We start from the raw sequence: 12,109 nt of genomic DNA on the forward strand, positions 1-12,109 counted from the left end.
TGTGACCTTTTTGCTGTGGAGCTATTTTCTCAGAACCCAAGCTTGTATCTCGCCTGAAGCCACCCTGCGTCTTCTAAGGCGTTGCAGCATCCTTTGGTGGTGCCTAGGAGAGCAGCTTGTATAGTGCCAGTGACAGATAAATACCATAAACGCAGGGGGTTGAGTGAAACTCGTGTTTGGGCCCAGAGGTCCGACCAAGGCCTTGCCTTCCCTTCTGCCGTTTCCATGGCAGGATTTGTCCCGATGAGCCGCTCTTTGTGGCAGATGTGTGCTGCTTTCCTCATCACTTGTTCATGGTTGGCCAGAATCCTTTTTATTGGTGTAGGGTGATCATTTCGGGATGCTGACGACAACTGGGGGGTTTGTACTTGATACTTCTGGAACAATAACATGCTGTCTTGCCCGGTATTGGCAAGGGCAAGCTGAAGGAGTTTGTAGGTTTTAGCAAGGGGGGCAGTGTCTGGTATCTGGAGGACAGGTGAGACTTGGGGTGCTGCAGAACAGGACTCCCTGTTTTGTCTGCAAGGGCAAATCGGGCTTCTTTTGGTCAGGAGAAGAATGGAACTTTGTTCTTCACTCAGTAGCTCTGTCTCCAGTTTGCTTGCCAACTTGCTAATGCTGTCTGCCACCAATGACCAGCACAAGGGTTAGTGTGGAATTTGTTTCTGAAATGACCATCAGGGACGTATATTTTTCTTCTGTGTTTTTAAACTTCACCGAGGGGAGTTGGGTGATTTTCACCTCTCTGAGTTACTGCTTTAGGCCATGCTCAGAGCTAAGTGGGTGGTAGGTGCTGCATTGACATGTGTTCAGCTTACAAACCATGGAGAGGGGGTTTCACAGTTACAATGCATAAAGATTTAAGTCCATGGAAGTCACACTTAAGTCTACTCTAAATCCCTTCTATACTGCCAGAATGGTAACTACCTTCGGTGTAAATTACAGGCAGTATTAACACTGAACCCCCTCCGCCCCACACCTTAGATCTGTAGTACAGTTATGTAGCAATTGAAAAATAAATCACAGTTATAGAGTGTCTCATAGCTCATGTAATCTCAGCACATGTGGCATCCTGGTCTGTTTTCTGCTTTTATTTGCTGTAGAAAGGGTGCTTGTGTGCACATGCAGAAAAACAGTATGCATGTGTACTTACATGGGTGTGTTTCATCCTTAAAATACGCTAAATAAGTCTTAAAGAACCTGTGGTTTTTTATTTTCATGCTGTCAAAGGGTATATACCTACATTTTAAAAATGAGAAAATTGTTTTAACTTGCACAACCTAATGTCCACTCTCTTTTCTGTCTTACCTGATAGCGATAACCTGCTACGAAGAGCTGCGTGCCAGGAAGCCCAGGTAATACCATTTAAAGTGATAAAATCAGATTAAAATCTCCCCGTTATCTTGGTTGTGCAGGGCTCCTGAGATTTTCCCAGCGACGTGACAGGCCTTACAATGATGCCATCTGTGTTCTTTTGCTGAGGTGCCAACGCACTGGGAACTTAGTGGAGACAACCGGTTTGCTGATTGCTGACCAGAAAGCCAGTGTTCAGAGAGAGAGTTACTCTCTGACTATACTGACTATTGCATTTTGTGGTTTGTGGCCTGCACAGGCAACCAGCAGGCAACCAGCAATGAACAGATTCCCATACTGCAGCATTCCCACAAAGAGCTCTTGTCCATAATAAGCAGTACTGCAGGGGCGCAGGTGCTGGTGCCCAGGGATGGCATTGCTGCACAGGTACCGCTGACTGGCCCCGATTACCTCGGTGGTGGGCTGTAGGGTTTTAAGAGTCTGTCCCACAAATAAAGTTTATTCTACACCTGCTTCTCCACGCCATATGCTAGAGATTTTGCAGGGTGTAACAGTGCTCCCATCATTGCTACGTACTGGGGCCAGAGGAGAATGGTGAAAATCATTTTTCTCATTAAAGAATTTATCTTGAGATTACCCTGCTTCAGTGGTACACCTGAATAATCCCAATTTTAGCCTGTCTGCTGTTGAGGGAAAGATATTCAGAGCAACTTGATTTGGGCAGTGAAACTTCATGCCAGAATAGATGTGAGGGAGCTCAAGTCTTATGAAAGAATAAGAAAAATCTTTTCCTGAAAATATTGCTTTCGTAAATTATACTTATAGCTTCAGAGCCAAATGCATTCCCAACTCACAGTATCAGTTGTTCTTGATTTTTTTTTTTGTTATGTTTTCAATATTAATTTTTACGGCATAGTATCAAAATGATACAAGTTCTTTATATTGCTAAAAATAGCAGTTAATGCCTCAGTATTTGAAGCATGCCGACCAAGCTGAAGAGTTTTTTTAAAAGGCACTGATGAAATGGTATGTAAAGAGACATTAAAAGACCCAGGTGCTGTCAAAGAGGTGTAACTGCTAAGGAAAGACTTGTACAAGAAGACAGTTCTGTTGTGGAAATCCTGACTGTCCTGTATTTTAATTCCGGTCATTAAGTGACGGGATCTATTCCATTACAGCCTAGCCTTTTAAATGAAAGGGCAAAACCACTGTCAGTGGAGTTTCCGACAATTTCAGTGGTTAAAGCCTGGGAAAATATCCTGCAGAAGACTCCTGCATTAGTAAGGAGTCAGCTGGAAAGCCTAGTCATCAATTCTGGCTGTGATTTCCACTCTCGCTACTGTGTCGGTGCCTCGTGCTGCATGTGAGCACGCGGCAGTAAGGCACTGAGTGCCCCACACGTTCCTCAGGGCAACGAAGATCTGCAATCGCTTTAAAATGCTCCTGGTGTCTATAGCCCCCCGTAAGCGCTGGGGAAAGACAGAGACAGACTCACTCAAGAAAAAGTCTAGTCTGAGTGAAGTGGGGAGGTTTCCCTATTATTTTTACATCAGGTTTTTAAGCCTGTTGCAACGCCAAATCGATGAGGCGCCCACCTTCCTGCCCAAGTATCCGCTACAGCAGTACTTCATGCAGAGGCCCCACCATGCATGCCAGTTTATGGTGACAGCCCTGGGGAGGCAAAAGACTCTGTAATAAATAACCATCATATGTAAAACCTTTTTCATCTCCTTCTCTGGAATAAGCCAGTGAACTTCCTTTGCAGATGTGGTCTTGCTGATGGACCTTGTTGTTCCTGAGCTCTGGGCACGTGTTAACGTGGGCCTGTGTAGCTGGCAAACAGTTCCCTATGTGAAGCAGGGCTGGTTTTCCATAAAGGAATGTAGTTTCTCTGTTAGCATAATAAAGCATTATAAAGCCTATGTATAAAGGGGTTTTTTACAGTTGCAAAATAGTGAGCTGCATCTTAGAAGGCCAAAATGCAGTACCTGGAAGTGTGCATTTGAGAAGGAAGTGAAAAAGACATGAACTTTCCTAAATTACACCTTCTCATACATATATTAAATAACCATTTTTACGGTTATTAAATTAAAATTAAATTTTAATTAAAGCCAGCTTTAAGTTGTCTTTCCTTATGTTGTGCTCTGAGAAAAAAGGACTTCAAGAATGTTGCATCGTTATTTTTTTATTTCCTGTCTTAAAAAATCATCATTTCCTTTAGAAATGCCCCTGTATGTAACACAGATGTCCAAGTATATTACATAAAGAAGTGATTATGTCATTACTCATCAATTCTTTGAGCCTTGTTAGGTTGTTTAGAGCAAACAAATACAACACGCGGCGTCCCCCAAGCAAATAATTAATTGTTTCTAACCACTGTAACATGCTGGAGGTCCCCTAAATTTCCTGATTCCTGCCCAACAATTGCAGTAAAATGAGTTGGTCTGTTTCCAGCTGATTTTTTGGATGAAGCATAAGAGCTGTTGATTTGTTTCCCTTTCTTTGAAGATTCCTTTGCTGTCAGCCACTTCTCCCTTTTTTTTCCTTTGCTGAAGAAAAAAATTGAATGTCTTGAGTGTCGCAGCCAACCGCACACTTCTTTTAACTGAGGTTTCCTGAGCAAAGTTGGCAAGTAGAATTAATTATAAATGTAAACAGGTAACGATCACTAAAATCTGCTGCGCTTTTGTACAGTGTCCACCTTCAACATAAAAATTCCAACTTGTAAGATAAAGGGTAAAAAAACAGGGGCAGTTGACTCTGTCTCGTGTTCAGCACAGAAATCTTTTGTTCGTACTTTATTTCTGGGGCTTCTGGGTGGTACAGCTGAATACATCGTCATCCTTTATTCAAACCAGTCTGATTTGTTGTGCTGGGGAGGGTGCCATTAGGTCACCTAAAAGAGCTTTACGGAGTGGGAAGGAACATGCGTGAAGCTTTGCCTTTTCTTGCCCCTCCTGTGCTGAAAAGCTATGGAAATAGGTACAAATGGTTAAAAGGTATGAGAGGCTGTATGGCGTAACTCTCAGAGAATTTAAAATCGAGGCACCTACTCTGAAGTGGATGAAAAGGTGAAGAGGAATTCAGTGATTTTTAGATGGAGATGTTAGGAAGAAAAAATGTCTGAGAAACAGTGGGCTTGCTTATGGGTTGGGGCAAGTCCTCTGATGATTCTCTTTCGTATCTTCAAAAGCTTAAGCAGAGAAGATACAAAAATGAGCAGAAGAGACGTGAGAAATGGAGTACAGAAGGGGAAAAAAAAGGCCGAGAGAAGGTGGCAGGCGGGTGTATGAGAATTACATGAGGAAGGACAATCGCGGAACCTTGGAGTCAGGGATAGTTCCCTAGATCTCTGCCTGTGGCAGAAAACCAGAGGTTGACTCAAAGGAAATGGTGGTGGAATTGTAAAAATGAGCTTGTGACAGCGGTGGGAGCTGTTGCTCAGGGTGCAGGTCGGTGAGTAGCGGACTTGCACCATGGCTGGAGGTGGAAGTCATTCCAATGTTATGGGGCTGGAGAGCTCGTTGACGTGCACGTTTTTCTGAACTGCTTTACCAACGTGCTTAAAAGATAAACTGAACTCTGCTCTTTTTATCTTGCTTAGGCTTTTGGCAACCAGCTGCTCCCTTCCAGTATGCCACTGAAGAAAGCAACAGTGTTCCTCAACCCAGCAGCTTGCAAAGGGTAAAATTGCCCCTTCCCTGCACTCATGTGTGAGGCACCCTTCCTGTATTTTTGTTCTGCCATACGCTGTAACAGCCAGCCAGATTTTGGAGCTTATTTTTGCCTCCCTCTGCTGCCAAGCTGGTGTTGTGTGACCATGCCAACCTTTATTTGACCAAAATTATTGGGATGAGAAATAGAACTAAATGCTTGAACTAAAAGAGTGATTTCTAAATGTGGTGGTGGTTTTTTTTTGGGGGGGGGGGTTTTCCTTTTACCCTGTGTTTTGGCCTTTGTCATTCCTTCGCATGTGGAATTCCTTCGTACCACACTTGTGTATGTGATGCGTTTCCATCCTCAAAAACTGTAGAAATAAGAGATGACCTTGATTGCTTCAAGACTTGAAGTTAGCCAGCAGTCACCTTGCTTCTCTGGGAATGTGTCCTTGAAAGGGATGTGCCCACAAACTGAGAGGCTAAATATGGGCTCGGAGCAAGACTCCTGGAAGAGGTCGGCTGCTATTTTTGCATCCTCGTTAGCAGAAAAAGAGCTATCTTGGATAGGATGTGTGTCTGTTTCTGCTGATCACCTAAGCTGTGTATCAGTTGCATCTTGAGGCGGGGAGTTGTCAGTAACAATACGAAAGGAATTACGTGTCTGACATGGCAGTGCTTGGACTTGGGTGCTTGTGTTCAAAGCACCCAGGACTGGGAAATGCAGCCTTAATGAATTTAGACTCCTAGTCTTGTGTTTCTGCTTGTTGTAAGCAATTTAGAGTTAATGGTGTAATTATTTTATTATGCAGATAGAGGCAGAAAATGCATGAGTCCTGTAACAGAAGAAAGTGGGATAAAATTTTGCTTCTAAACTAATTTAATAATGTGTAACAATAAATACATTTTTTTTAAGTTTTTGAAAACCTAAATGGGCCTTCCTTGTGGTCATAAAAGCTAGTGCTCTGTAAGTCATTAACTTTCTAATAAATTTCTTTCTGGAGATCTTGTTTGGGTTTTTTTTAATTAGTTTTGGAGAAAGCTAGATAACCTCTTACGCATTTATAAAAGCTGCAATAAAAAGCTGACATCTGCGATACGAGCCTAGAAATGTAATACATTTGAACCAAATGAAATCTCATCTTTCCTGACTGGCAGGTCGAGTGACTGATTGTGTAGATTGTGTGCTCTGTTTTTAAGTAGATTGCTTCTTGTTCCTCATTTGGTTTTTTTTTTTCCTTTTTATTTCTTTTAGACACCAGAATAATGAAATAGTTTTTATTCTGTGTTTTCTAGCAAAGCCAGTAACCTTTTTGAAAAGAATGCTGCTCCAATTTTGCACTTATCTGGCTTGGATGTAACTGTGGTTAAGGTAAGAGCTGTTCTGTTAATGCAGATACATTGTCTGCTCTGCTTTGTCCCCTTGAAGAGCTGAAATTCAATTCTGGATGCATTTGAAATTCTCAGTTGTCCTGCAGACATCTTCTGAGAAGAAATAAATACCGAGATATTAAGCTGGTACTTAATCTTTTTAACTCACAGTTAATTTACAAACTGTGTACTGAGTTTTTAGTGTTCAGCTAAAGCAGTACACATGCCTGTCTGCCTAAAGCAGCCCTTCTATAATTCATCTTTGAGGGAAAACTCTCTAAATATTTGAGTGCTGGCCAGTGGTGCGTGCCCACTGCTGTTGAAATCATCAGTTCTGCATGAACTTGCAGAATTCAAAAGCGAGGGACTCTGACGTGCCGTGGAACTGTTCAGATTAATTAAAAGTAACATTTTATTTTTCCACTGAAAATAGCTCAGTGTGTCCCCAAGTAGTTCCACGTTCCCATCACAAAAGCAGCACGCTGGGCTGCTTGAAGCGAATTAGCAGGGAGGCTTTCTTCAGAAAGAGAAGAAAAGTAAACATGAAGGGATTCTGATCTTTTTGCAGGTTTTTGAGGCTGTGATGTGTTTAATAGTCACTGTGTCCTAGCAGAGAAGTATTCTAATAGCGTATCTTCCTGACTTGGAATCTTCTTCAGGAGGCGTAGTGTTAAAATGCTGTTTTCATTAATGCCTCCCTCTGATCACTGAAAATGCATAGTCCCACCCTAAGAGAAGAAAAGTCTTTTGCAAGACTTAAAACTGATGCTCTGTAGCTTCAGACCTGCCAAGTTAGCAAAACAGGGCTGGGCCAGTAACCGAGCCTGGGATGTCCCTGTAGAAGACGTTCACTTTGTGGAAGGTGGGTTTGATGGTGCAGAAGGTCGGCGTACACTTGAACCGCTAAACGCGTTGCCAGCCGCTTGCTGTCGGGCAGCAGCCTTTGACGTAGCAGATTCTGATTTTCAGGAGACACGCTTAAACACTTTGGCAGCTAAAGTTGCTGGGACTTTTTCTGCAAGAACATCGTTTGCTTCTGGTTTTGTTTCAGTGTAAAACTGCCGGGAAATAGGATTATTGCTGCAAAATTCTAGGTTGGTGGAATAAGATCTACTCTGATATTTCATTTAGCCTTTGTGTGTGTGTGTTTGCTTGCACATACTGTGTTAGGCAGCAGGCTTGTTTTGTAAGCTGAAGAAATTTCAGTGAATGGAAGTAATACACAGTACTGTGCGGCTGTAGGAGAATAACTGTTAAGCAAATGGATAGATAATGTTTTTTCTTTAGAAGAGGAATGATAGTCACTTGAGTTCTCACGTTTGGATTTCTCTTTCTTCAGACTGATTATGAGGGACAAGCGAAAAAGCTGCTGGAACTGATGGAAAACACAGATCTGATCATTATCGCAGGAGGAGATGGCACAGTACAAGAGGTACTCGAGGAACTTTGTCCTGGTTTGTTGAGAATCATAGTCAGGCCGAGGGTGAGAAGATGGAGCCTGTGTAATGTAGCAACATCATAACAGCTATTACTAGAGATTTGTCCGTTTTAGGATCTCTGCTTTCAGTCAATGTTATACTCTTCTGGGGATAAGAAAACTCTGCTAGTTGTTACTAGTCTAAAGGTGATGATGGGAGTGGGGGCAGAAGGGCCGTGTGACAGAACTATCTTCTGGAATTTTATTCTACAGCGAGAAAGTTATGTGGGAGACACAATTCTAACTGTTTCTTTCTGTGTAATGTAGCTGCAGTGGTGCTAAGTTTCAGAGTTCATTCCTCTCTGTGCTCCCCAAGAGGAATGCACCTTTTGCTAAGTGGGTATCAAATAATTTAAAAATTACGTGCGAGTGATAACAAAGCACACGATATATGTAATAAATGCCTATTGTCAAGATGATTAATGCCAGGAGCAAACTAGCAGCAGAACGGGGGAATACTCTATTTTTCAAGGAGGGCTGGATTTTATTAAAGCTTTTCCTGGAATACTAACTACTGGCTTCCTAAGGCAATGGCTAAGTGAAATGCAGTGACCTTAAGGGAAAGTGGTCCAAATACATCTGCAGGTTTCTCCTGGCTGTAGCACTGGCACTTGTTAATTGCACACCGGCCAGTGCTATTTGTGCATGATGCAAAGCATCGTTCAGTGTTAAGACATTCACGCTGGCATTGGTTGTGCATGTGCTCACGCACACTCACCGTTTCCACCATGTTTGCACGCCGGACATGCGTCCTTTCCCATCTTTGCGACAGCAGCACCTTCCGTTGAAAGGGTAGCTATCCCTTAAATCATTTCCAAAGGGTAAATGTGGGTATGAATTTCAAAACTTTCTCCTGTAACCAAAAAACAAAGTTCTCAGAGCTGAGCATTTCCCATGTTTTTCAGGTGATAACCGGACTTCTGCGCAGAGCAGATGAGGTGAGGAAGTGTCATTTTTCAAATTCTGTGTATTTCTTTGAGGCAGTGTCTTGTGCATCCAGTGTGATCTGTTGGCCTCAGCTGTCTCGGGCAGACACACTGCTCACTAATCTGGAGCCAGCTTGCTGCGGAGGGAGTCACCCGCGCCAGCGTCCTGCGATTCTGCCTGTTGTTCTTCATCCCCTTTCTCGGGGGGCGCCCCTGGCTCCCAAGCCGTGGCTTTGGGAAGTGTCCAGCCTCAGAGCAGGGACTGTGGGGAAGCCAACTGCACAACTTTCAAAGACCCACAGGCCAGCTGTGTGTGCTGCTTTGTTTGGCAGAAGCGTAGGGTGAAAGTACATGGGTTTTCTGGGATTTGTACAGCCCTGGAAGTGAGTGCAGTTACGGCCACGCTGGGGTTGCTTCGGGGGTCCTTGGCCGTTTTTTCAGGCGGTGAATGCCCCCCTAGGCAGATGGCTGCAGACAGCAGGTTTTAACCTCTCAAGGTGGGCGGCTGCGAATGGAAACGAGAGAGATTTTAAAGAGGGAGGACGGTGTTATTGAGGAAAGGAGGGAGTCATTGTTCCCAAAACCTTCTGGCAGGAGCTGGCAAAAACTCAATGAATGATCCAGATGAGATTATGGTGATACCCTTGGCAGCTGGAATTGTATCTGTTTAGGCAGTTGCTTTGTCTGAATGTGACAAGAGAAACTGCAACCAAGTCGGTATTTTTAAAGGTGTGCTGGTGTTACCAGTTCTGATACATCGGTTTTTTAAATTTAATGTGATTATAGTTGGCCCATGAGATCTCTGTAATTGAAAGATATTAGAAGAAAAGTTTTGGAGGCTTTACTGCCTAGTTTTTCTTCTCTATTTTTTGACTTACTATCTTGACGTAGCTTGGGTTGATTTGCAGTAGTGTAGCAAATTCTGCATCCAGCACTATTTTGGGTGAAATACTGCGTTGTAATATTGCCACTGTGTCACTTTAGGCCTTTAGCCAGGGAATTCTTGTCCTTCATACCACTGTCCTGGGACAGCCAGGGTTCAGCCCCTCATGCTGTGCGCTGCTTCCCTTTTTACTCGGGTATGTCCTACCCTTTTGCCTAGGCAAGGTATTCCTGAAACGCTGTTCCTAGCAGCCAGGGGAGCAGAGCATCGCTGTGTGAGCTGCAGAGGGCCTGTTGTCTGCACGTTGTAAAACATGTCTGAGGGAAATGAGAGAAGGGTGTTTGAGATGTGCTGAGACTCACAGGTGACACAGAGATAGCAAGGGAGAGCAGGAAGCGAGAGGGGTGCTACTCGGTCGGCACGGATTGGCAGTATTGTGGCACTGCTCGTAGCGGCGCCCAGGAGGGAGGCGGTGTGTTGTGATATATGATAGTTTACAGTGATTTGCTGACACGCATCAAGAAGCACAGTTTATTATGAGGTATAGTGTAATAACTTGCTCCTTCCACAAGCCCGTTCGCTGAACTGTGGTACAGAAAAATAACATGGTCAATGACTTCCAAAAATTAGACCCTCTGCTGCTTCATGATTTGGATGGTGGAGGAATCAATTAATTTCCTTAACTGAGGAAATCTCTTTGGCGTGCAAGGTCCCTCCATCGGAGGGGGATTTCTGCGGTGGTAGATGAGATGCGAAGCTCACGATGCCACTGTCAGTATTAAGGAAGATGGCAGATTGCTGACAGCGTCCACGCATGCGTTAGGACGTGGCTGCCTGCCTGCATGTTACAGTGCTCTTAATGATTACAGCGAGCTCCTCTGTACCCAGCTGGCAGCGGTGGGTTTGCAGATTCGGGTGCCATGTTCAGGGTCATTCTGTGTTACTGCCTCCTTTAAGGAAGTGCCTGGCTGCTTAGTGCCAAAGGGGTGGTATCGCACACAGCTGCCATCTCCACGCAGGAAGCTTGGCTCAGCTGATGCACAATTTCCTCTCCTCATGTGTCCAGGCTGTCTTCAGTAAGATTCCTATAGGATTCATACCTCTTGGGAAGACCTGCACTCTGAGCCACACGCTCTACCCTGAAAGCACGAACCAAGTCCAGTAAGTATTTCATGTTTCTGAAAGGTGGCTTTTTTGGTTTGTTTTCAAGGAGCATTGCTTCTTGGTAGCTTGATACTTTTCTTTTTCTTCTGTGTTACATGCAAGTTGGCAGTCTGTGGGCAGAGCATGATGATTCTCTGGACTTGCCTGAGTTAGTAACTTCCAAAAACTGACTGAAATTGAAAGAAGGAAATGTATGTATTATTAAAACATGGAATAATTCGCTATGGCTCATTTCTCTGTGATCCTCAGTTTGTTTTAAAAAACCCAAACAAACACCAAGGTCAGAAGGTATGACAAGGTTATATCAAGGATATGACAAAATAAACAAAAAAGGTGGTTCCCTTGCTGTTCCTTCTCCAGTTTAAGAATCTAGAAACCAGTCCACATATAACCTGGTTAGCACCTGCGAAGTAAGACACATACCTTTTATGTGGAGGGTTGGATCCCATTTCTGACCTCTGCAGGGTTTCTTGCCCATTCCTGTGATGGGACTGGTGCTGGCAACTCTCCAACAGCCTGAGTCTTACCTGTCAGCATCCCGGATACGATCCAGACTGGCAGTGTCTGTCACCTGCATTTCAGTTTGTTGTAAGCTTGTTTTGTCCACTTCTAAAGTAAAAAGTCTGGTCAACTCAGCTTGCTTTTCTCCACAGGTGATTTCTTTTCAGTTTTTTCCTTCCTCTCCTGCCATACTAATGAATATATTTCTCCTTGCTCCTGAAATCTGTTCACTCTGGTTCTCCTAGTAACTCATAACATCCTTCTTTGCGGAACCCTTGCTGGTATCCATCATACATAAAACCCATGAGCCAACTGGCATAGCATCCTTCATGAAAACTACCAGAGTGCTTTGAAGCTCAGCAAGATGGACAAGGCTGTAATCAGCAGCTAAGATTAAAATAATCATTTATGTTTGGGTTCTAAGGAAGCTGTTTGAAATGAATGATCTTCTTGTCCCAAGGTAATGAACTGTGCAGGTGAGACGGCAGCATATTGGTGAAGTTGAAAGGAATTTGGTCAACATGCTGCTTAACAACCCACACCAGTAACAAAACCTGACTGAAAAAGTGCAGAAGTAATGTTTTTAAAGGAAATATTTGGGCTCTGGTTCCTGCAGAGAAGGGCTGAGGGAGGAGCAGCTTCCTTCTCCATCTCGGTACTTTAAGCCTGATGAAGCCAAGGGCAATTTCTCCTGATTCACATCAATACTGGTCTGGATATGAAATTTGCATTTGGTTTTGGTTCCCCACCCCCCCACCCCCCCATCCAGCTGAGACACTGGAGTTGTGCACAATGTGAAATTTAAATTTTACCCAAC

General features: G+C 43.7%; 1 protein-coding gene across 1 annotated transcript in view; it reads left to right on the forward strand.

The window, feature by feature from the left end:
- Nucleotides 1–416: 416 nt before the first annotated feature.
- AGK (acylglycerol kinase) overlaps nucleotides 417–12,109 on the forward strand; it is a gene marked incomplete at its 5' end in the record, with an annotated part of 28,304 nt that continues 16,611 nt past the window's right edge. The window contains 7 exons of the mRNA XM_010153483.1: nucleotides 417–478; nucleotides 1,316–1,355; nucleotides 4,919–4,998; nucleotides 6,267–6,342; nucleotides 7,681–7,773; nucleotides 8,724–8,756; nucleotides 10,694–10,788. Coding sequence (XP_010151785.1) covers nucleotides 417–478; nucleotides 1,316–1,355; nucleotides 4,919–4,998; nucleotides 6,267–6,342; nucleotides 7,681–7,773; nucleotides 8,724–8,756; nucleotides 10,694–10,788 — 479 coding nt within the window. The remainder of the gene's footprint in view (nucleotides 479–1,315; nucleotides 1,356–4,918; nucleotides 4,999–6,266; nucleotides 6,343–7,680; nucleotides 7,774–8,723; nucleotides 8,757–10,693; nucleotides 10,789–12,109) is intronic.

The sequence above is a fragment of the Eurypyga helias genome, unplaced genomic scaffold, assembly GCF_000690775.1.
Source record: "Eurypyga helias isolate BGI_N326 unplaced genomic scaffold, ASM69077v1 scaffold8346, whole genome shotgun sequence".
NCBI lineage: Eukaryota > Metazoa > Chordata > Aves > Eurypygiformes > Eurypygidae > Eurypyga > Eurypyga helias.